The sequence below is a fragment of the Patagioenas fasciata genome, chromosome 1 (genome assembly GCF_037038585.1).
Source record: "Patagioenas fasciata isolate bPatFas1 chromosome 1, bPatFas1.hap1, whole genome shotgun sequence".
NCBI lineage: Eukaryota > Metazoa > Chordata > Aves > Columbiformes > Columbidae > Patagioenas > Patagioenas fasciata.
The window spans coordinates 174,516,103-174,540,297 of NC_092520.1; the positions used below are offsets into that span (position 1 = coordinate 174,516,103).

The following is a 24,195-nucleotide window of genomic DNA, read 5'->3' on the forward strand; positions in this document are numbered from 1 at the left end:
CCTCCTCACAGGGTCCTCTCCATGGCCAAGCCAAGCACTCGGCAAGGTGTCAGAACCTCCCCAAAGCCTCTGCAGGGCTGGCCTGGCAAAGCACTTGCTCTTGTCAGGTGGGTGAGCAGATTATTGGCTGCAAATGCTGAAAAGAGGGAGTTTCATTCAAAGATGTCAGCTTTCTGGAGCAGCTCTGCAGATATTAAATGTGCCTTAACCCTTGCTGGACCAATTGATCTCAGCACCCCATTTTGCAGCGGGATGTTTGCATCTCCCCCAAAGACACGAAGAGTCTTTCAGCTGTGACAGTATCTCATAAAGGTAAGCTGACTGACCCTTTATAAATCCACTCCAGCCATGCTCCTTCAATGTCACCCCTGGATACCCCGTGCTGCCTCCCACTGCCCCCTGAGGTGCGATGGGTACAATTGTGATGGGCACCCCAGGGGTCATGCTGCAAGTGACAGGACGGAAACTTGGGAGAGGCCAGGAGCAGGGACAGGGGGTTTGCAGGATACACAGACGTGGTGGTGACTGGGTAGGGGGTGAGTGAGGCAGGAGTGGTGCCCGAGCAGAGTGCCAGGACACAGGTGACTTTGGGCACAAAACCCTCCCATGTACATGGCCAGGACCGCACACCAGGTTGCAGTGTTACCAGCCCTGGGTTCACCCCAACCACAGAAGATCCCTCCAGGACTGGGCACCCCAGGGCAGCTTGCAGCTTGGGGCAAGGAACTGCTGATGGCTGCAGACTCGGACATGACCCCACTTCCATGCATTACATCCCCAACAAGCACCCTCTACCTGCCCTGCATCATGCCACCTACCTCCTTCCACAGGCAAGGGCGATGGGATGTGGCTGCTCCCCTTGTCATCAGCCGGGGCCTGGCTGGGGTGAGTCAGGCTTCTTTCCCAGTCAGGGAGAAGAGACCTGCTCCGACAGAGCAGAGTGACAGCGAGAGGCGACAGGCGCGGGGCGGGAGGGAGGGATGGCGGGAGCAGCCGCGGCTGGCAGGAACGTGCGGGGATGACACGCAGCCAGCAGCATGGCCTGATTTCCCACCGGGGCTCCTGGGGGCTTCCCCCATCGCCTCCCCAGCAGCCTCAGCCCTCCTCCAGCCTCCCCAGGGCACCCCACCACTGGCTTCCCCCCTGAAGGAGGGACAGTCTGCAACCAATTGCATCCCCATCAGGGGGGGCATTTTAGCAGCAGTTGTTATGGCAACGGGCCTCCCGAGCTCACCCGCACATGGTACCCAGGCGAGAGCCACGGGAGAAGCGGCTGCGGGATGCTCTGCCTCCTCTGGCATCACCTGCAGCCCAGGCTGCAGTGCTGGAGGACCAGCTCTCCACCAGGCTGAGGAGGAGGAGAAGTGTTGGGGGAGATGTGTGAGCTCGAGTTGATGGAAATTTTGGGGATTTTAAGGCTCCATAGATTTACTGGTGTGCCCACCCCAGGCTCTGGGGGTTTGTAGCTTGTCAGCGGCAGGATGGACGCAGAGAGAGGAAGGGGTGGGAGGGGGAAGGAGGTCAGTGTTCCCTTTAGGGGTTTTATGCAAAAATAAAACAATCACCACTTTGAACAAAAGTATGTTACATCAGAAAACAGCAAAACATTGCTGTCTGAAGGAATATTTTTGCTTTCAATGAAATGTTTTGATTCCTGAATCCATACCTGGATCTGTTATTGCTACTGCTGGAGGAAGAGGTTTTGTTAAAACATTTTCAGCTTTTCATCAGTACAGAAATAGCAACAACCAAACTGGTGTGGTTTTTTGGTTGGTTTTTTTTTTTTTTATACACAGGGAAATGTTCATTGTGACCCAGAAATCATTTAAAACATAAATATTTTAACAAAATCAAACAACTGGTTCTGGCCGCAAGAGCTGCCTGCTCTCCTGTCTGCACTCTCCAGCCCTGCCTGGTTAATCTCTGACACCTACTGCCCTGCAAACACACTATGGCAGGTGGTTGTAAAGTCTTGCAGGGCTAATAATACCCATCAAACTCTCTGAGCCCCAAATTTGTGCCCACTACGTGCCTATGCCCCAGGAGCTGTGGTGTGTGAGGTTTGGCTTCCCAGTAGATTGTGTTTCAGGCACAAATGTGTTTGTCCCCTCCTCAAGCCAACCTGTGGATGGTGACAGAGCCCATGTGGGCTTGCTGACTCCGAAGCCAATGCACCCAGGGGTATGTCGCCTGGTCTGTGCCAGGGTTTCAGCCCTCAGTGCAGAGATCAAGCTGTGCTTGGAGCCTTGGAAGCTGGACAGCATGCTCTGTGATCTCCTCCTCATCCTCCTTTTCTCCTCCTAAGCCTCACTTCTGCTCGATGTAACTTTGTAATAGCTTAAAAGCATTGACTTTAGGCTTGCAATCCCCCCATGCCTAGTAGGATATCTGCACAGAGGATAAGATCCATTAGAATTAGCTAGCTGCTTCTTGGTTTGCTCCAGCAAGATGGGCACTCTAGATGATGGCCATGTGCCTCCAGAGGGGAGCATGCAACTGCACCTTAGTTTTAACTTCACTGAAGTTCAGCTGTGATACCCACCTTGACCACCAGTCCAGTAACTGCTTCACTAATCCCACTGCAGTAGGAGGAAAACACAAGCCTCATGGTTTTGACCATACTGGGAGAGAAACGTGATTTGGACAAACCAAAAACGAAAGAGATTTTTGAAAAAATAATGTTGAAAGGATATAATTTATTTAGTTCCCAAAGCAAATCCTAAGGGCAGGCAAAGATGCAGAACTTTTGAGATGGCAGAAGGGAAACCACTTTCCAGGTATGCAAAGAAAATGAGAGGAAGATCAGTGGTGGCTGGCATGAGGTGGGAGATCATTTCTCCAAGAGAGCGGTCAGTGCCACCCTGTTAGGGCCTGCTGGGCCCGGCATCCTGGGGGACATTGTGCTGAAATGTGTGTGATCTGCCCCCATTGCCAGCTGTCTGTCCCAGCTTTCTGCTCTAGGTCACCCCAGGGGGACAGCAGAGCCAGCGTGTGTTCATCAGGCTGCAACTTCTCCCTGGGTTGAAGCTCAGAGCTCCAGAACAGCAACAGTTTTGTAACATGGGGTTGTTTTTTCCCCTGGCTCCCTTCCCTGCCATGCCTGCACTGGGATGGCACAGAGAGCAGGAGGAATCACCTTTCTCTGCAGCTGTCACCACACAGGTGGGCTCTGCAAGCCCTGGCTCAACATGCTTCAAGGGGAAATCCCCCAGGCCGAGTTTGAAGCGCCCCTGGAGGCAGTGGGAAATGGGGAGCGGGCATAGTGCTGCTGTAGCTATGCTCTCAGCCCCCCCACCCTGTGGTGGTCTCTGACACTGTGGCAGCTGCGTTGCGGCCTGTGACAGGGCTCTCAGATGCTGTCACATCCTTTGGCTTCCTATAAGAGCTGCAGCATCGAGGTGGCTCCAGGCACCAATGTGTCTCAGACAGCTCAAACCACATGGAAATGTCCCAGCTGCAGTTCAGCTTTCACTATGAATAAGGCTGCCGTCTGCCACTCAGCTTCTTCCAGGCACAAGTGTGTGGATATCATCCTGGCCAGTGCCTGGGGGGCAGACAGACCCTTCCACTGGCTTGGAGGAAGCCCCAGAGCATCTGTGCACACATGAGCCCCCCCAAAGCTGTTCACCCCAGAATACCTGCCCCACCACCAAGCCTCCGACTCAACTGGACTAGATGATCTTTTCAGGTCCCTTCCAATCCCTAACATTCTGTGATTCTGTGAAATTCACCTGTGAAATAAAGGAGAGTGCAGAGTCAGGTTTGACAAGAGAGGGACACCCTGACAGACCAGGTGTCATAAAACCCTTCTCAGACAATAACCCTGGCTTGAAAAAGAGGAGATGTTTGTGCAACCTCAGACAAACACTTCCTGCTTGTAACATGACCATAAATCACAGCATGAATGACATACTGAGCTCGGCTTAATCCCAAACCTGATTAAGAATTATTCCAATTTTTCCTGACAAGTTTCCTCACTGTTCTTCAGTGTACTTTAGGCTTTTCTCAGCATCTCCTGAGATGATCAGACAAAAGTCCCTGCCCATCTTTAAGGCAGTAGTAGTCCCCCAAATACTACACTCTCAAGCTAGGTAAAGGCATGGGAGGTGGACTTTATCAGACTAGCCTCCCGCAAGGTTCACAGAAGAGGACAAAACTCCATCAAGAGTCACAGAAATCCTTTCCGGCTGAGCTGCTGGAGGTGAGGGAGTGGCTGCAGGATGCAGAAGGTCCCCTGGATGTGTGGCAGGACATCAGTCAGATGCTCTGGTGGGAAAGCAGAGTAACCTGCCTTCTGGGTGCTACTGCAGCTTCAAATGAGGAAACACCTTTGAGAAGCTTTGCCGAGTTGATCATAAAGCTGAGGAAACGTACATGGTGAATTAAATTAAAGAGCAGAATGCAAAAAGCTGAAGAGACTTTGCCAAAGGAAGCTGAAGTTGCCAGCAACATATGTGGAAATGTCATTAGTTTCCTTAATAATTTGCACTTGCTGCAAATGATATAATTTTCATCTGCTAGTGAGAGAACAAGCAAAACCAAATACATGAGTTTGTGTTCTGCATGCTTCCCAAGCAGCACTGCAAGAGGTCAGCCCAGAGCCAGTGACACATGGCCAGGTGACATCTCACAAAACTCGTGCTGAGCGGGGCTGGGATGAGGCCATCACTGCGAGGAGGTCTGGGTGCTGAGATAACTGGGACCATGCTGGGGTCAGCATTGCTCCCGAGACCATCCCCAAAGCCTGTCTTCATTGCTCCTCTGTCTGTATGGGGAAAGCTGAGAGAGAAATCAGAGAGAAAATATCCCGAGATAGAGTCACCAGCCCACTAGATGAACTGCACAGCAAGGATATCCAAGGGCAATGTGTGTTGTACAATATTTTTTGTAGCGGCCAGTTCTGTCCTGCTGCAGGAGCAACTGCACCATTCTCAGGGAACAGTGGTGATGGCCAAGTGTCGTGGTTTAACCCCAGTTAGAAATCAAAACCACAACAGCCACTTGCTCACTCCCCCTCCCCAGCCCCCAGGGTAGGGGAGACAATAAAAAGGGAATGGAGAAACTCATGGATTGAGACAAAAACACTTTAATACAATAAAAAAAGAATACTAATATACTACTACTAATAATATACAAATATAAAAATAAAATAAATATAAGTGATACTCAATGCAGTTCCTCATGAACTTCATCCATGCTTTGCAGCCAGTCCTGGGAAGAGAGTACCCTGGTCCCAAACAGCTAATCCCAGAGAGAGAGTGACAAAAGCCGAAAAAGCAGAAAGACTCAGAGGCCACTGCAAAATGACAGAACAGCCAATAGGCCAAACTAAAGGAACTCACAAACAGATCTCAACTGGAAGAGCTGAATCAGAACAGGTCTCCCCAGCTGGAAAACTCAACTGCATTACATACAAGGCATGACGCTAATGGCATGGAATATTCTCACTGATAAGCCTGGATGTCAGTCATAGTCATCTATGCCCCCCTTCCAAGCTGCCTCACACCTGTAGATAGAGAGCCCAGAAAGATCTTGGTCTCCCAGACAACAACTAAGATAACAGTAAGTTCTAACATTCTCTTCATTACAAGTCAAAAACACTGGAAAGTTACTTGAAGAAAAATGTGTTATCTTATTATTCTCAAACTAAATCAAAACAATGACGGTGCTAGCTATGAAAAAGAAAAGTTTCTAACTGTATGAACAAAATTAACTTGGTTTCAGTCAGATCAGCACACCAGGCCAAGTCTTGCTGACGCTAATTGCCGTCATTGGCAGCACCAGTGCATCTTCACAGGGGCCACATTATACCTCTACTAATTTTTGGAATGGTTTGCGCCACCAGAGCAATGTATAATAGCTCAGAGAGTGAAATCAGGAGCTCTCCCCTTCTGTATCATGCCCTGCTCTCTGCCTGTGCCGGGGGACCATGCACTGACATCCCCTCTTCAACTCTCCTGCACTGCTCAGAAATGGAGATCAACTCATATTTCTGCTTTGCAAACTGGAAGTGGGGCAGAGAGAGGTGAAACAGCCTGGCATAGTCACGCAGTGATATGTAAAATACACCCCAGCCTGCAACACCAAGCATGTCTCATCCCTCTCCCCTCCTCTCCTTACTGATCTATAGATCTAGACAAGAGCCGCAGGCACATTGCCAGTCTGAAGTCTCCACCTCCGTATGCCATCCTCTACCATGAAATGTAAATACTACCTTTGGACATTAGATCTGTTTTAAACAGATGGGTAAATAGCCAACAAGGGTGCAGGACGATGATTCCTGTTCTCCCCCTGGTTCCCCACAGAGCTGAACAGCCCTGCAGGCATTTCAAAGAGGAAGGAAAGCAAAGTGAATCTGCCTGATGTAGCTCACCACGCCAGCTGTCAGGCAACGGCTCTGCATGCCAGAAGGAAACTGGCTGTGCCAAAGCCTGGACTTTCAGGCAGGGACCATCAGCACTATTATTGTCCCCCTCCGAGTCACCCTCAGGTGGGCCATGCACCCAAGGGTCCTTTGTTCATAAGGGACTATGGGGGCAGCGTCCCCTCCTGCAAAAGGGTACAGTGAGGGTGAGGCACACAGAGGAGGGACTGGGGTGAATCTCTGTGTCCCTGGGGGACGGCGGGGTCAGCCCTGTGGAGGGAAGTCTGGCAAGGGACAGCCAAGAAACCTGATGGGGACAAGGAAAAATAACTGTGGGATTGCTGATAGCTCATCTGGACACCGGTGTCACCAAGAAACCTGGAGCAACAGAGAGGACAGTGAGCTTGTCCCTAATCAGACACCGAAGCCACCCAGGTCTTTCTGCAGGCAATGGGCAGTAGCAGGGGGATGAAGGAGGAGAAACATGTTTTAGATGGGTGCTGCAGCTTTTAGAGTATTTCTACACCCTCAGCAGCCCAAAAGCAGTGTTGTCCAAATTGCTCTCTATGCTCCCTCAACTCAGGAGCTGGTTCTCATTATTTACTGCATCTGCCTGCCTCCCTTCTTTAGAATATGTCTACCATGGATTCATCCTCCCTTCCCCCCACCAAACTCAACAACAACCAGAAATATCCTGTAATCTCTTCTGCTTCACCTGTAATTTGTCTCATGCTGGCAACGAGCGGAACCGTCTGCCTTTGTCAAGATCAAAAAAGCCACGGCAGCCATGTGATGTCAGCTTACATTAAACCCCCTGCTCTCTGCCTTCCACCTCCCTTCTCTACCTTGCTGCAGAGGAGGAGATGCATCTTCTGCATTTTCATCCTCCTGTGGCCTTCTTCCTCCCATCGGCACGTCTCCTGCCATTTGAAGGTGTTCTGGTTGAAGGGGCAGGAAGAGCCAGCCCCAGCAGGCAGCTGAGGGCATCCTGGACCCTCCTCCACACTGAGCTGAAGTCGATGGTTGAGCACTGTGGACCGCAGGCCACCGAGGGACACTGGACCTCCAAGGGCTTTACATCACTGTATGTCATCCTCCTGCTCTGACCTTGGCATAAGAAAAGCTCAGCCTCCATCCATAATTGCTGCGCTTCTGCATGGGCTCCATCCTGCCTGTATTGTGGTGCCCAGGAAGGGGCAGGATGGGGGCTGGGGCTGCTGGAGCTGCTGCAAAAACTTGCACAGAGCCATTTAGCATACAAAGTTGGACAGAGCTGCTGTACACTGTCAGGGAAATTCCCTTTCCTGGCTATTATGTCAAGCAGTCTTTATGGCATGAAAGTGCATTAACTTTGTTACCATACATTAGTTCACATTACACAGAATCACAAAATCACAGAATGTTAGGGATCAGAAGGGACCTCAAAAGATCATGTAGTCCAATCCCCCTGCCGGAGCAGGAACACCTAGATGAGGTTACACAGGAAGGCATCCAGGCGGGTTTTGAATATCTCCAGAGAAGGAGACTCCACAACCCCCCTGGGCAGCCTGTTCCAGTGCTCTGGCACCCTCACTGAGAAGTTTCTTTTCATATTTAAGTGGAATGTTCTGTGTTCCAGTTTGTATCCATTGCCCCTTGTCCTATCATTGGTTGTCACCAAGAAGAGCCTGGCTCCATCCTCATGACACTCATATTTATAAACATTAATGAGGTCACCCCTCAGTCTCCTCCGAGCTAAAGAGACCCAGGTCCCGCAGCCTTTCCTCAAAAAGGGAGATGCTCCACTCCCTTCATCATCTTTGTGGCTCTGCACTGGACTCTCTCCAGCAGTTCCCTGTCCTTCTTGAACTGAGGGGCCCAGAACTGAACACAATACACCGAAATGTAAGGAATAATGGAATTTTGCTGGAGCCTGTGTTTTTTTCAGGCTGAAGCAAAACAATGGACACCAGCTCATCTCCAGGACCAGGGGGACAGCTCAGCCTTGGACACAAGGACTTTGCTTCTTGCAAGCTTCAGGCTGTCCGTGATACCCCTGGTGACACCTGCCCCTCTCCCACGCCTTTGAAACACATGAGCATGACCTGGTGTCACTGGTGAGTGCCCCTGATACCACGGGCCCCCGGATTAACGATCAGTACGTGGTTGATAGCGATTAGCCAAGCCGTGCGGTACCTGAACGCTGAGCGGGTACCCGGCCCCGTGTCACCCACCCCAGGGCCCCACAATGACCAGGACACCCCGCGCGTGGCCACAAGCCCCAAAGCGCCCCCTCCCTCCCGCCCGCCCGTTCACTCCGTGCGCCCCCAATGCGCACGCGCCCTGGAAGTCCCGCCCCTCTCTTCAGACCCCGCCCCCGACGTGCTCCGCGGCGCGCGGCGGCAGTTCGAATCGCGGCGCTGCCTGACGCGGGCATGGCGGTGCTGCGGCCCTTCAACAAGCTCCCGGAGCTCAACTCCGCCGTCTTATTGGTAGGTCCGGCACCGAGGAGGCCGCAACCCGTCCCCGCCACCCCTTCCCGGGCCCGGCTCTGCCCTCGGCGCCCGCCTCTCCCAGAGCGTCCGCCGCCGCGGGCCGCGCCTCGGGGGTAAGGGCCGCGCCTCGGGGGTAAGGGCCGCGCCTCGGGGGTAAGGGCCGCGCCTCGGGGGTAAGGGCCGCGCCTCGGGGGTAACGGCCGCGCCGGCCCCGCCCCCCGCGAGGATAGGCCACCTGGCTGCGATATGCAAATTGTTCCCCTGGAGCTGGCCCCGCCCCCTGGCACGGGTTCCCGCGGGACCCGTCGCGGTGGCGGGAGCGCGTCGCGGGGCTGCTCCCGTTCGGGTGCTGCTTCCGGGCGGTCTCTGACCGTGGTTTTCTCTCCTGTTCGCGCAGCTGGTCGGTTCGGAGGGAGACTTCCCTCAGAAGCTGGCGGAGACTATCCTCCAAGAGAAGAGGGACTTCACGGTCAATATGTGAGTGGTGGGGAGGGGGATGCGCCGCCTGCGGCCCCGACCCCAGGCTCGTGGCGACTTCGTGCAGGGTCCCTCTGCCACCTTGTCCAGGAGATGGAGACAAAGCAGCGGCTGTGCTGCTGATACACGAAAAGTTTCTGCTTCAGAAATGCATGCACCAAAATCGCTTACAAATGCAGCCTCTACCGAAGTGGTGATAGTTGGAACTGCAGGGCGTTCGTTGCAAAAAAAAGAACTTTCGTATGAGCACTAGAGTGCACTGCTGCACAGCTGCGACTGGCATCTGCAAAAGGCAAACCTCACTGTCTTCAGGGCAGGCAGTTTAGGCATCATTAGAAACGGAGTGGAAATAATTCTCACATATTCATCATGTTCACTATCCACATACTGCTAGACTTTGCATGTTAAATAGATGTTTAATTAACAAATTGAAAAGGTTTGAGAGGAACAGAGATGTTTTATTTTTTTATCTTCTGGGAGATAGGCATATGCAGGAATTAAACATCCTGGGATAAGTACAATGCTTGCAACTACTTGAAACCAAATAAGTTCTCCTGAAAGATGTCCATTACTTTTGGTACTCTTCATAGCTGTTTTCTGATTTGTATGCGTGCATGTGCTTTTCCTCCTCAAGCTATTAAGATGCATTTGGAATTTTAACTTTAGCTGCATGACAAGTCCTGTCTTAGAAGCTTGATTAGCTAACTTTTTATGATATAATGTCCTTGACAGCTCTCTTGCCAAGACCAAATGAGTTTAGTCAGCTATTCAGAAGGTGTTTGTGTTATTTCGCTGCTGTAATCCAAGGCTATGCAGTAAAGGCAAACCCAGGCTCATGTTCTACTAGCTAATTAGGCTGACTGTACTGCTCTGATCATGGCATGTTGGATGCTTGTGCTAACTAGTAGTAAATTAATTACTCAATTTTCTGTGCAAATTCTGCAGCCTGTGCTATGCTGTGGAGTGCCATAACTAGATGGCTACTGGTACTAAACCTGGGTAACTACCCAAAGGCATGGAAACTTATGCTCGTACTACAGAGCAAAAGAAGTCTCTGTGCTAGTATCATCAGGGAAGCAGAAGTCTATGGCAGTTTTTTTTTTCCCCATTATGTTGCTTTGGGTTTATACACATTACAAAGTAATATAGTGTCTTGTCTGGCAGGTCTACTTGCCAGGTACAGCTGTTGGGAGAATTGCAGGGCTGGGGTTTTCATGCCTTTTCCCATGGCAGGGGGGAGGAGGGAGGTCTTCTGTAGCACAGTCTGGAGGCTGCTGACATCACTCAGTGATGGTGGTTTAAATATAGTAGAATTCCAAATCACGGAGCTTCCCCCGCTTCCCCAACAATGAGATCTCATACTTTCACCATAGCTTCTCCCTAAATTTTACCTTAAAATTGTAAGCTTGTTTGTGTTGCAATGTGTCTTTCAAGCACACTTGGCTCCTATCATGTGTTAGTTTCAGAATGTTTTTGTCAAAGCATACCTTTTTAAAAATATTAAACAAAACACCATTATTTGGAGTCTGCAGACAAAACTACAAACTGCATATGATGGATAGAAGGAAATGTGTATTGTTGTCTGTGACTGCTGGTAAAACTAGTAAGTCCTTAAGATTTAATTGCTAGAAGCAATATTCCCAAAGGAGACCAAAATCTGTGTTTCTGTCTTGGCTTCCAGAGAGTAATGGATTGTGAGAGAGTGGATGTTGTGAGACTGAAAAACATGGTGCTGAAAATCTTCGCTGTGGAAGGGCCAGATATGCAGTACTGAAGCCTTTTTTTTTTTTTTTTTTTTTTTTTTCCCTGGAAAAGACATTAATGAAAAATCCCTACCCTGTAATTCTTCCAGCAGTTCTGTCAGCAATGGTGGTGGTGTGTAAAAGGGCACCTGAACTAACCTAGTAACTCCTGACACAGTGAAAGGTATAAAAAGGGTGGTGTGTGCACATATGCAGGCACATCGCAAGAAGAGCCAGAGGCCACGGATGCATTTGCAAAGAGCAAGTTTTATTTTAGTTACCTCTCTACTGGGGGATCTCCGAAGCCACACCTAAGCTCCCAGGCAGAGGTGACACAAACGGGGACGCAGGCACTGGTCAGTTCAGCCCTGCTGGAAGATCGCTGGGCCTGTTGAGCTCGCCTGTATTTCAAGGCTTCAGGCAGGCGCAGCCTCCCGCTCTTTCTCACAACAAAGCAGAAATCTCAGACACAGTGATAAGGTGCCCAGAGTTTCTCCCAGGCCTGTGTTATCTAACACAGAGCTTCTACTCATCAAGCACACAAGGTCAGTAAGACAATTAGTGTGATGTGTGTGCTTTTTCTACAGACAGGTGCAAGTCACTTGAGCGTATTTACATTTAACTAACCTCCTCGCCAAATCTTCCGCTATATCCCCATACAGGTGGTAACGGTATAACAGAAGGTCTAAGCTCTTTATGAGTTGTAACTTCATCTATAAAGCTACGCTAGTGATAAATTTCTAGTTTAAGGTTTTTCAAATACAACAGAACTTTGTGTACCATGGACACCTGAGAAGGTAGTGTGTCCTGTGTGAACGTATGACCAGTATTTCTGGAGTCTGACAGGGAAGCACAGATGCATTTTAACTGAAACTTGGCAGTAAAATATACCAGTAAAGCACTCTGCTTCACTTTGTTAGATAGGACTCTTCTTAACAATTAAAAAAAAATGACTGCCATACTGATCTCTGTGGAGAAAATGTTCCTGTGAGTCTTGTTATGCTCTAATAAGCTTCCCATTATAAACAGCCTTGTCTAGCAAGTATCATTGTGGCTGTCAGCAACTATGAGTAGGCTTAAGATATGAAAATACCACTTAAAGAATCACAGTGTCTCTCCAGTGCCCACGTATTTGGTAATTAGCAGACTTCTCGGTAACCTGCTACACGGCGAACTGCAATGGTTATGTGGTTATGCTTAAGTGGATACTGCCTTACCAAGCTGTTTGGTTAAACTGGCAAATTTATTCTCTTTCAGCCACATTGCTACATCACTCCCCTTACCTTCTGAGAGAGATCATCTTCGGCCCAGGATAGATATGATTGTGTTTATGATTGACATCAAGAACAAACACAGGTAAAAGAAAGGCAAAAATATGAGAGGGGAAACTGATATTCTTTCTTGGATTGATGGCTAAATCTACATTATTACAGTGTCAGGATCGCTGAATAGAGGATTTCAAGCCTAGGACTTGCTGTGATGGAACAGCTCAGTAATATATGCCGTGTTTTTCTGGCCTCCAGCAATGGATTAGTACTGAACCACTCTGTCTGATAACATGCCTGTTGTGCACTAAGTCACCGTAGCAGAGAAGGCAGAATTTATTCCTGGATCTGGATATGGGGTGATATGAATTGAGCTTTGGAAAGACGTTGTCTGTAAAATTAGGTGGAAATGATGGTGGTGCTGTGAAGTTTGGTTAATACGCAGATGGCTGATGTGTGCTGGGCAGTGCTACCTAATAACCAGCCAGTTGCTGCATCTGTGTCCCCAGTTCACTGATCCTGCTGGTCAAGTGGGATCAGGCCTACAGATGTCTCCAGGCAGAAAAGAAAGGCCTGCAGGGATCGATCCATTTTCTCGCCTCTTGTGCTCATCTTTGTAGAAATGGTATTTGTGTCCCCATGCCGTAAGGCTTCCTAAGGCACAGAAGTCAGCATTTTATTACTTATTTAACTTGTGACTGATGATCCTGGTCTCTCATTTACTAAAAATGACAGTCCCAGCTGCATACTTACAGCACAGATGGTGCCTCAGAAATGTGTGGGCTAGCTCTTCCAAAAGAATCAAAGTAGCGCTGAAGTCTTGTTGGATGTTAATGAGTTGGGATGCTTAGTGTCTGCAAATCATGGAGGACACTGTTCAAACTAAGTCTGACTGTTGAGGCTTGTGTCGAAAGGATATGTTATGGATTATTAAACAGCTGTGGGTATTACAGAGGTCTCTGATGCCATGCTTTTAGCGTAAAGCATAATTGTGTCAGCTCACAGATCAGCAGATGTTAACATCATTGGTTTTCTAATTGTGCTTCTGAAAGTTATTCCCTTTGTCCTTATGCTGCACTAGTTTTACCTTCCTGGCCAACTGGATTGTCTGTGCTTTTCCGGCAGCTTGAAGAATGTAGAAGATTCACTAGCTCATGTGGATGCCAGATTCTTCCTGGGGAAAGTGTGCTTTCTTGTCACTGGGGGTACGTATGGCAACTGCCCTCCTCCTTCTCTCCGAACAACACAACTCACTGTTGCTTTCCTTAAAACAGGGCAGTGACTTAACTTGAAACAAAACCAAGGAAACCAGTGGCTTCGTCAGAAGCTTTTTTAAAATTATATCTGACCTCATCTGCCTTTTTTTATTGTTTTCCTAGATAAAACATGGTTCTCTCACGCTCACTTGCTTTCTCCTTTTTGCTAGCCAGACCTCTCTTCTCTGTCCCTAATCCCTGAGGACGGTTTGTGTTATGGATTATTTTTGTTCCTGTGGCACTGCAGAAGTCTGTTCTCTCTGCTCTTGCAGATCTCTCTTAATGATAATCTTAATGAGCAGTGAGGAGTATATGATACTGTGGTAATAAAATGAATCTAAATGGATGAGCTACTAAACTGTTAAGTATAGTTTTAATACAAGACTGGTATCCTTGCTGTGAGCTGTCTGGCTCTGTTGTGTCTTTAATCTGCTCCCCACCCTCCCCCTGAAGTGGAGAGGATGTTTTCCTGCCTATCTTCCCTACTTCAGCTCTGAGGGGCTGGAGGGGCCAGCCTATATAGCTCAGTGTTGGAACAGAGGTGCTGTGTTCCTGGAATTTGGGGGTCAGGAGTCCTAATTCTGGGGTGCAGAAGAATCTTGGCATTGGCTGTTCTGATGGAGTGAAGTCCTTGGAGACATCACTCAGTGGTATTATACCACATGAGCCAGGAGGGCTTTTGATTAATGAGTAGAACACTCTACCCCTGCTGATAGCATACTGATCCCTTATGCAAAATGGTGATGTTACAGTACCCAGTAATGTGGCGATACTATTCCTGCTGTCAGTATTATGAACAACTTCTGTGCTAATTCTGTTGTGAATCTTGTACCACTGTTTGTAGTGCTCATTGTAGCCTTACCTTCTATGGTGCTCTCAGTTAGTTCTGGATCATTTTGCAGATCTGAAATGTCCAGTATAAATTGGGGAATGACCCATTAGAGAGCAGTGTAGGGGAAAGGGACCTTGGGGTCCCGGTGGACAGCAGGATGACCATGAGCCAGCACTGTGCCCTTGTGGCCAAGAAGGCCAATGGCATCCTGGGATGTGTTAGAAGGGTAAGTCGAGAGAGGTTCTCCTTCCCCTCTACTCTGCCCTGGTGAGACCACACCTGGAATATTGTGTCCAGTTCTGGACCCCTCAGTTCAAGAAGGACAGGGAACTGCTGGAGAGAGTCCAGCGCAGAGCACGAAGATGATTAAGGGAGTGGAGCATCTCCCTTATGAGGAAAGGCTGAGGGAGCTGGGTCTCTTTAGCTTGGAGGAGACCGAGAGGTGACTTTAGTAATGTTTATAAATATATAAAGGGTGTCATGAGGATGGAACCAGGCTCTTCTTGGTGACAACCAATGATAGGACAAGGGGCAATGGATACAAACTGCAACACAAGAGTTTCCACTTAAATATGAGAAGAAACTTCTTCTCAGTGAGGGTAACAGAGCACTGGAACAGGCTGCCCAGGGGGGTTGTGGAGTCTCCTACTCTGGAGACATTCAGAACCCGCCTGGACGCATTCCTGTGTAACCTCATCTAGGTGTTCCTGCCCTGGCCGGGGGATTGGACTGGATGATCTTCTGAGGTCCCTTCCAATCCCTAACATGCTGTGATTCCTGTTACTTTTCTTCACTGAATGTTGATTATGGGCCTTGTAATGTGGGAAAACTTTTTCTGTAGTTGGCAGGGTGAATTGCTGCAGTGTAGACATGAATGCTGTCTGGAAACTGGGAGAAAACTACTGCAGTCCTGTGCTGTTCTGTGAGCTGGAGGTAAGGTGCCTATTTGATGTCTGAAGGGATTTGTGAATTCCAATGTTCTCTGATTCTTAGGAACATCATTACATTAGCAACAAATATATGTACTTGCACTACTGTTTTGGCTAAGTGTCATAGACCAGACTTTTTCTACAAGACCAGTAGATGTATAGGAGCCTGACTGTCCTTGAAATGAGTCTTCTGGTTTACCTCCTCTTTCCTGTGCTGCTTCAAAGCCTCAGGAAGCCAAGTCTAAATTAACAAAGACTTCTCTGAAATGCAGTGTCTTGGTACACTTGTTCCTTGGGGGAATTTTCTCTTCCTGGGAGCCCCTGAGCCATTATTTGCCATGTGACTTTATTGCCCACATAGTGCTTCCTGTTAGCCAGGCTTTGTTGCTTCACAGACTGTTTTGCCATCTGATGCACCACTCTTTCCAGTTACCTGCTTGGTCTGGAAAGCTGGAGGGAGAGTTTGGCATTTGGCGACAGAACACTTTTCCATGTACTCATCATTCCACTCTCAGAGGCTCATAGCTCTGAACCATACTATTAAGTGGTTCAGTTCTTTCTTTTATCTCAGCTACACGCTGCACTTCTTTTTTTCCACTGATTAAATAATTTCTCCATTTTTCTTTCCAGCTGGAAGGGACACGGGTTTCCACTGCTCAGCGACTTCTCCGAATGTTACAGATCTGTGCTGGTTACGTACCAGGAGTTTCTGCCTTGTACTTCAACACGCTGATGACTAGCTTCTCATAGTGAGAATTCAGCCAGATTCATCAGTTTTTTCACTTCAGGCATTCAAGCTTCTATAGTTGGAATCACATTGGGAAGGTTTTTTGCTTGACTTGTTGTGACCATTCATCCAGAGCTGTTCCTAGTCGCTAATCTCTCAAGAAAAGCTTGTATCCAGTTCAGAGAATAAGATGTAGGTGCTGGGGGGAGGACAGTTTGAATTGAGGATTCCTGTCCATTATTACATCTGAATCCTATTTCATGATCAAGTTTGACTTTCAGCCACTTTGCCAGTGGCCAGGAGCTACATGTTTTACTGAGAGAGTATCAGAAGAACACACCACTATTCCAAATGCTGCATGTCATGGTTGAGTATCTTAGTTTCAGTGTCCCTGAAGTATTAGAGAAGAGGCAGGAGGCTCCAGCTTCCTTTTGAATGAAATACAACACCTCAGACTAATGATGTGAAACCTCGCTGCCAGGTTTTGTCTCCCCACCAAAAGACTAATGGGGAAGGAAGGCTGTCCTGCAGCTTCTGCATAGACTGCAACTGGCAGTTCCTGATCCAGCTGTGTGAGCATCTGCCCAGTGAAGGGCTCAGTATTTCCATGCCTGATACTTCACTGAGGAGGAAGGAGATAAAGAAGATGGCACTTTAGCTTTTATTTAGATCTTCAAAGAAAAAATCTCCTTTTATCAAGCCCAGGATAACCCTGGCAACCCAGGTGCCGGTGCTGACCAGAGATGAAATACCGCAGACGACTACAGCAACATACAGAAAACAAATGTCTCTTGCAAGTTGGGTGTATGGTTTATATAACAGGTTCTTATCAGAAGTAACTCATGCCTTATTCTTACTGCAAATCAATAGTGTGTTTTGGAGTTCTAACTTAATAAAATATATAATATTGAATATTTAGTTGTATGTTCTGTTTTTAGGTATGTGATACAGGCTCTAAAACCTACAAACACTTACACCAGTTTTTCGTGGCAGCGAGGCTGGTCCTTGATGGCTGTTTGAACTCCCAGTTAGTCGGTGGGCTGCAGCCACGGTTCCAACCACGTGGTGGTGGCACAAGCTTTCAAAATAAAATCCTTCCTGTGTACTGAGTTGAGCCACCTTACAGTATACAGTTTTTCTTGAAACACTGGGATGTTTTTTACCCAGAATTGCATGCCAGGTAGAAATGAAGCCTAGAGAGAGAGAGAATGTGTTAAGCTCTGCTCTGGTTTAATTTATTTAATCCTTAATAGTCTGCCTGAATGTTCCCGGGTGCAGAGCTCTAGCTGCGTGTGCTGTTTCGCTTAGCTTGTTTCTGACATCTGTGTGTGAGCAGGAAAAAGCAGAAAGCACTGCAGGCTTAATCAGCTGTGAGTGTTGGCAGTCCTTGCAAAGACAGCTCAGCAAGGCACAAAGCCTGTATCCTTGCTCAGGGGACACACAAATCCCAGCTCCAGTTGTATTGTTGCTGGCAGGGGAGGACTAGGTTGTTTGTCAGCTGGAACAAAAGGAGCTAAACTATTCAGCTGTGTTATGGTGCCCAGAAGGGCTGGACTCTGGCTAAAACCCAAAGGAGAAAGACGTGCAAACTCTTGTGGCTGCGTAAGAAGGATTGGAAGCTTAATGGGCATGCCCTACTTTCAGCTGGCTTTGTGATCGTGAAGGTACCAGCCAGGACGCTGCTACCAGCGAGGGGCAATCATGCTGAGAAATAAGTTTCTTTGTTGATTATGCCGTCTTAGCCTCACTCTCTCTTTGGGTCCCTCATAATAAATGAGACCATGGTTTGGAATAGAGACTGATTTCGATTTGCTCGTGATGTGCAGGTGCAGTCTGGGGGAGGGAAGGAAGGGCTGCGGCATGAGATGAGCCAGTCTTTCGTGTCCTCCGCAACTGCTGTGAGGCAAGGAGACTTCCGTCTCCTAGGTCGCTCTCCATTTGCCTCTAATAACTACGGGGATCAGGTGAAATCCCTTTGATCTTGAGAGTAATTTTGCTGTGCTTTCTTAACTAGTGAAAATGAAACTTTCTTTGGTTCACCCAGAATGCTCTGTAGCAACACGCACGTGCTGCTGTGCATTTCTGCACCTTCAAATATAGGGGTTTTTTTCCACTACTGTGTTTCGGATGCGGTGTTTCTTTCCGTCTACTACTTTCAAAGAAGAAAGATGCTGTTTGTACTTCCTACAGGTGGCCAAATCTCAGCTGGTACAAAATAAAGTCTAGTTCCTTAAGAGCAGCATCTCACTTCACCTTGGGGCAAATATTTTTCTTACTCTTTGGAAAAAGTCTTTACTAGAACTGGCAGGGGAAGTGGAGTGTATCTAAGAATACGACACTGTGTCTCAGGTCCATCATGTTTTACAAAGGAAAGTAGTTGGGACACATCTAAAGCTACAGCTTCAACCATGTAAATATCTCTAGGAACTGTCAGCTATTAGTTTAGACAGGCCATAATGCTGGCCCTACCACAGAAGACAAGGCAGCTAAGGATTATCTTTCATTTGGACGGAGTAGCCAGGGCTAATGTTTGATAAAGGTCTTGTGAAAGCAGTACTTGGATTGGGATCAGAGGCATGGAAGGCCTGAAGCTGAATTAAGGCTAGTGACTCAGGTTCTGTTGTGTTTAAACATTGTGGAAGAGCTTGCCAAAGCTAGCTGAAATCTAAACTAACAGAAATATTTTGGAGTTACTTGCTTCCTCTTTCTCTCTCTGTTGCCTAAGTTCCCTACCCCTGTGGAGATTCACAAAGAGAAATCCCCCTTTCTGTGGCAAAAGTACCCATGAGCATTGCTGGTTTGACTGTTTCAATCTGTGGACGTGTTTTTGTTTGTCAGCCATGTCAGCAAAATTAGTGTAAAAGAGGCTTAATTAGCATAGAAGACCTTCTACCAGTTGCACTGGTGTAAGCTTCAGGCATGCAGTGCTTTTTGAGGCGGGTAGAATTGAATGAGGCTGTCATAGGGTCTTTTCTGCTACTGCAGTTTGAACCACAGGGTTTTACCTTCACTCCAGTCACTTGAAGATTTTGTATCCTCAGCCTGCCAGCCAAGCTGCTCACGGGTGTGCTCTGTAATAGGTTTTGGCACAAATCAGCTCTTTTAGCATTACCTGTTGGGATTGTAGCTCTCTGCTAGCACAGGTTTTCCAAGGAAAGTTGGTTTTTTGCTGGCTTTGCCACTCCAGCAGTTAAATTGGACCAACTTTTAAGCATGATAAGACATGATACACTCAGTCTATATAACAGGAGAGGAAGTCTGTGTACTGATATGGTGCCTGTAGTATTATAAAAGATCTCTCTGTCCTGGAACATAGATTGGAGGTAAATCCAGCCCTTGGGATTTATCTGTCCCTTCAAACCTTGAAACTGGTGGTAGAGGTTTAGATTCAAGGCCGCCTCTAATATTTGCTTTGGGGACCAGTTGAAACTGGCTGTCTCTGCTTGCCAAGACCTGTAGTTCAGAGAGGCTGGCTGGGTTAGGTGGATAGTGGTGCCCAGCAGCTGTGGTTGTGCTGGAGGAGCTGCTTGGTACTTCTCACCGTGAACACTGTCCACAACGGGTGGGATATCTCTGCTCTGTGCCTGCAGCTGACCTGCAGAGCCACAGCAGAAGTACCTGCTCTGCCGGCACAAGCAAGGGAGTTGTTTCCGCTGTGGGGTTTTTAACTTGTCTTAATTTTGCAGGAGCACTGGGCTGGCCAGATTCCAGCTGCTCTGTCTCCATTCAGCTGGCCCAGATCCCCTGGCAGTCTCCTCTGCATGTTGAGTGTTCTCCACTTCCCACCCTAAGCTGGTGTGCAGTGTTGCTGTGGGCTGCTGAACAACTGCCACTTTCCATTCAGTGACCAGCTGTCCTTCACTGGTGGGGAAAAGTGATTTATATGCAAGAGAAAGCAATCACTGGCACAGCCCAGAGCTGAGAGCCAGAAATGCTGGGCTTGTTTTGCCTCTGTGGCTGATTTCTTGCATGACCCTGGGCACGTGTGTTAAAATTCACTGTGCCTCACTCACTCTGCCTCTGCAGCAGGAGCTGCCTCCGCTATAGGGGTGTGATAAGGACAAATTGGCATTGCATTGAGGTCACAAATTTGGAATCGGGTGGAAACATTCAGAATAAACCAATTTTTTTTTTTTTTCCAAATTATCAGAGTTTGATTTTTACTTAAGTTTTGGGGAGGAGGGTTTGGTGGGACCTGCCTGCGGGGCATCTCCTGAGATCGGCTGTGTTTTGTGCCGCTTACCCGCCTGCCTCTGCTGCAGGAAGGCTGCCTAAAACTGGGCTGTGATCCTTCTCATGGGGCGTTGCGGCGTGGTTGGGTTTTGTTGCAAACTGGAGCAAAACCACCCTCTGAAACACTGAAATTCCCCGGACAGTGCAATTATCCTTGAATTGGCTGGTGGAAGAAATCAAAGTCTCTGGATCTTTTCCTCACTGTTAAATATTAATACGATGCTAGGCAGGACGGCATCCCCTCGGGTGGGCTCTGCGCTGGAGGGGCCATCTTGGCTGTGAAGAACCCGGTGTGTGTGAGAGGTTGGGCTCAGCGGACTCAGTAGTGATGTGACTTGCTCCGACTCCTTGGCGGCTGAGTGGTGCGGGCTCCCGGCCCGTGCTGGGCCACGTTTCCCTTGCCACGGGCTCCTTCTGCTGGAGCTGACATGTGCCGCCATGCTGACATCCCTCATCCCCCTCGGGCTGTCGTGGTGGTGGGGTGCTCAGTGAGGAGCGAGGAAAGGGGCCATGCCCGCCCCCGCGCTCTGCCGCCTCCTTCGCAGAGGGAAGGCAGCGGTGTGTGACGAGAGACGTGTTTTACATACACGCAGGCTGTGTCCCCACTGCCGGCCCAGGTGCAGCTGCAGGCTGGGTGCGAGAGCCCTGGGGGCTCTACACGTCAGGGGAAAAGAGAACTGAGGTGGGGTGAGGACAAAAACAAAGAGAGAAGCCACCTCCCCTTGTGAAACCTGGCACAGGGGCTGCTCTGTCATAAAACCAGAGAATTGTTTTGGTTGGAAAAGACCTTTAAGATCGAGTCCGACCATTAACCTGGCACTATTAAGTCCACCTTTAAACCGTGTCCCAAAAAAGCTCATCGATGCGTCTTTTCAACACCTCCAGGGATGGTGACTCAACCACTTCCCTGGGCAGCCTGTTCCAATGTCATTCGGATCCTGCCACCTTCTCAGCACTGCAACAATCTGTGCCAGGACCAGCTGAAGCATCATCCTCTAGAGCAGCCCACGTGCAGAAGTGAGGTAGAGGCACAATGGTGAGCACTTGGAAAAACCTAAAAAGCCCAGCTAGCACTAAACGTGCTACAGAGGCTTCCCCTGTTTTCTGGCAGGATGTAGTATTTTCCTTTCCTGTCTCCCCATGGAAGCTCTCCGGGCCCACTGTGTGCCCACCCTGCGGTGACAGGGTGATGTTGCCATGCTGCCTTGCTCCCACACTGCTGCCTGTGTCGTCGCAGCGCTCAGGTTGGTGTAGCACCACGGGTGTTTGCTGAGGGTGGGCAGCCCTTGAGGCACTGTTGCTGTTGCTCTGGTCAGCTCAAAGCTCTCCTGAACTGCCGTGCTGGCTGCTGTCCTAGGTTTGACAGCAGCGTTGGCATCGCCCCAGTGCAAACATGCTTCTTTTTTTTGGTTTTTCTTTTTTCCCCTCCACTGTTATATTTACTTTTCTTGCTCTTCCAGAGATGACAGATGTGAAGCCAGAGCTGCGTTTGACTCAGCTTGGTACGTAACAACCTGTGGCTCGTGCTGCAGTGGAACACCTCTCTTCAAAGCAATGTGCCAGCATCAGCTAATTAATCCTCATTTCCCTGTGGGGCTGAGGGGTGACTCAGTGCCTCGTGCTGTCATGCCGAGCAGCAGAGGATCAAAGTCATTGGAGCTGGGGAAGCCCTGGTATAGCGCGGTGTCTCTCTGTGTCCACACACGGTGCACCTCTAAATGCTCGATCTTGCACACGTGTCTCCAGGGCTCCATTTTAGCTATGCAGAGGGCTGAAAGCTCTGCTGCCTTAGAGATTGGGCTGAAGCTGCCTTCACCTTGCTCTGCAGGGAGTGTTTTTACTACCTGATGTCCCCTTTTGATCTTTTCTGTCCTGTTACTCCTTCATTATAACCTGACTTGGCCATCCTGAGCAATTCTCCCTCCTGATGTCACCTACAGGTCCTTCACACCTCCCTGGTATCCCCACATGGCTGTGCCAAGCAGCAGGTGTGTGTGTCCAGATGAAAGGCAGGGGCAGGGGGGCTTAGGCACTGTGGAAATAGAGCTGTGGTGGTGGTGCACGTCCTTCTTGGGCTTTGTGACCCCCAGCAATCCGTGCCAGCATGGTGGCCCTGGAGAAGTGCAAACAAACCCCAATACCTGCCCTAGCATCCATTGTGCTGCTGGGTGAGCTGGTCCTGGGGAAGGGAAGCGAAAAGAAAGGAAAGGGAGTTGCTTGTACACAGATGTTGCATAATACTGACCTAGTTTGAACACAAGTTTGTGGGCTAGGAAGTGTTTTCCCAGCCTGTGGGGAAGAGAAAACCCCTCCAGGGTCAGGGCTGCTGCACTACATCCTCTGTGTTATGAAGGAGATGAAATGTGAAACGTGTGCTTTCTCCAGAGCCTGGCTCTTCCTTCTTGCCCAGGTTGCACATGGAACATCACCTGCCCGAGTTCCCTCTGCCTATGCATGAGCCATGGTTTGGCTGAGCTCGGCCACTGCATGGGACTAATACATAGTGATGGTGTCCTATAAATTATAGAGGCGGTATGTTCACCATCTGCTCTGTGCTGAAAGCTGAGTGTGATTGAGACCTTCCCCCCCTTCCCAAAGCTTGACTCTTCTTGCCAAGCTTGAAATGTGTGTGGATCTCCTGTAAGTGGTTCTGATTGAATCAGGTAAAGAGGGAACTTTTTTAAGCAGGCTGCAATGTTCCCTGCACCCAAAGTGAGAGCTGAAGCATAGGCCAGTGTTCTATTACCACAAGGCTGCGAGTAAAAAACAAGTCTGATTTCACACTAATTAGATTCTAAAGGGAGAAAATCTTGATTGCAGTGGTCATATCAAAGAACTGAAATAGTAATGCAAAAAGCAAAGGAAACCCCAGAGTGATTCATGTGAGAAGGGGAAATAAAGAGAGTCATGGAGGAAGAAGGAGTTTGAGGGGGACTGAATTGCTCTGCTGCCCAAAAGCAGAGGGGATTTGAATCAGATTATCCTCATTAGATGTCTCTTTAAAGCATCATCAAGCCAAATGAATGGTCCGAGGGAGAGGCTTGCAGGCATAGTGTCTGTGATTATCACCAGGGATTTACAGTCCTAGTTATCTAGCTTCGAGACAAGATTATTAGGGGTATAAAGCTGTATTTGCCCTCAGCCTCTCACATGTGTTTTTAGGTTGGGTGATGGGAGATGCTGTATTGCCACATGGCCCTGCGAAACCCTGCCTGCATCCTCTGGTGGTCCAGCCCCGTGCAGTGCTGTGCATGCAGTGTGGAGGGGGAAGGCCAGTGTGAGCAGGGAACTGTGCTGGCCAGGCCGTGTTCCCTGGGAATGGACGGGCAGCCACTCAGTGGGCTGTGGCAGAGGGCAGGAGCTCCCCCATGGGTGCTCTCACTGAGCTGGGAAATGGGGAAAAGATCATGGAGGGGGGATTATGTCAGCCTGCCTCAGCAGTACCATTCATACCCCCAGCATCTCCCTTCCCCGTGGCAGCCTGTGCTGGGGTAATTCCTCCTTCTTCCAGCCAGTGCTTTTAAGGCGCAGAAGCCAGCGGGGGCTGTTGCAGGGGGAGTCCCTGCAAGCTGTAGGAAGGCCCATCCCTTTGAAAGGGAATCGATGGACTTTGACCACAGGGTTGCTGCCAGTCCCTCTCCACCTGCCCAGCCCTGCATCCACAGCAGCTCCTCATCATCCCCTTCCTCACCCAATGCATCACTCCCCTGTTGCTCCTCTGGGCTTTGGCAGGATGGCCGAGGCACTGTGCCCATATGCTAGCCAGGAGAGGAGCAGCAGGGACCAAATCTGCCTGTTGACTCTTCATCACACTCTTAACACAGCCATGGAAATTTGTAATGTCATTCTGCACTCAAACCTGTGCAAATGAAATCACCCTGGCCTTTTTACACCAG

The 24,195-nt window shown here is 49.0% G+C and overlaps 1 protein-coding gene across 1 annotated transcript; it reads left to right on the forward strand.

Annotated features, from left to right (window-relative positions):
* Positions 1–8,707: 8,707 nt before the first annotated feature.
* CENPM (centromere protein M) lies at positions 8,708–16,978 on the forward strand. The gene is made up of 6 exons (XM_065829190.2): positions 8,708–8,835; positions 9,236–9,315; positions 12,315–12,413; positions 13,448–13,527; positions 15,252–15,343; positions 15,970–16,978. The coding sequence occupies exons 1-6, from the start codon at positions 8,779–8,781 to the stop codon at positions 16,087–16,089; spliced, it is 528 nt and encodes a 175-aa protein (XP_065685262.1). The 5' UTR covers positions 8,708–8,778; the 3' UTR covers positions 16,090–16,978.
* The last annotated feature ends 7,217 nt before the right edge of the window (positions 16,979–24,195 follow it).

What these genes read in the sequence shown, in the direction of transcription:
- CENPM (XM_065829190.2), top strand. Translation starts at nt 8,779, where the DNA reads ATGGCGGTGCTGCGGCCCTTCAACAAGCTCCCGGAGCTCAACTCCGCC. An exon ending in AGGGACTTCACGGTCAATAT is followed by an intron (nt 9,316 to 12,314) that starts GTGAGTGGTGGG and finishes ATTCTCTTTCAG; the next exon opens with CCACATTGCTACATCACTCC. An exon ending in GACATCAAGAACAAACACAG is followed by an intron (nt 12,414 to 13,447) that starts GTAAAAGAAAGG and finishes CTTTTCCGGCAG; the next exon opens with CTTGAAGAATGTAGAAGATT.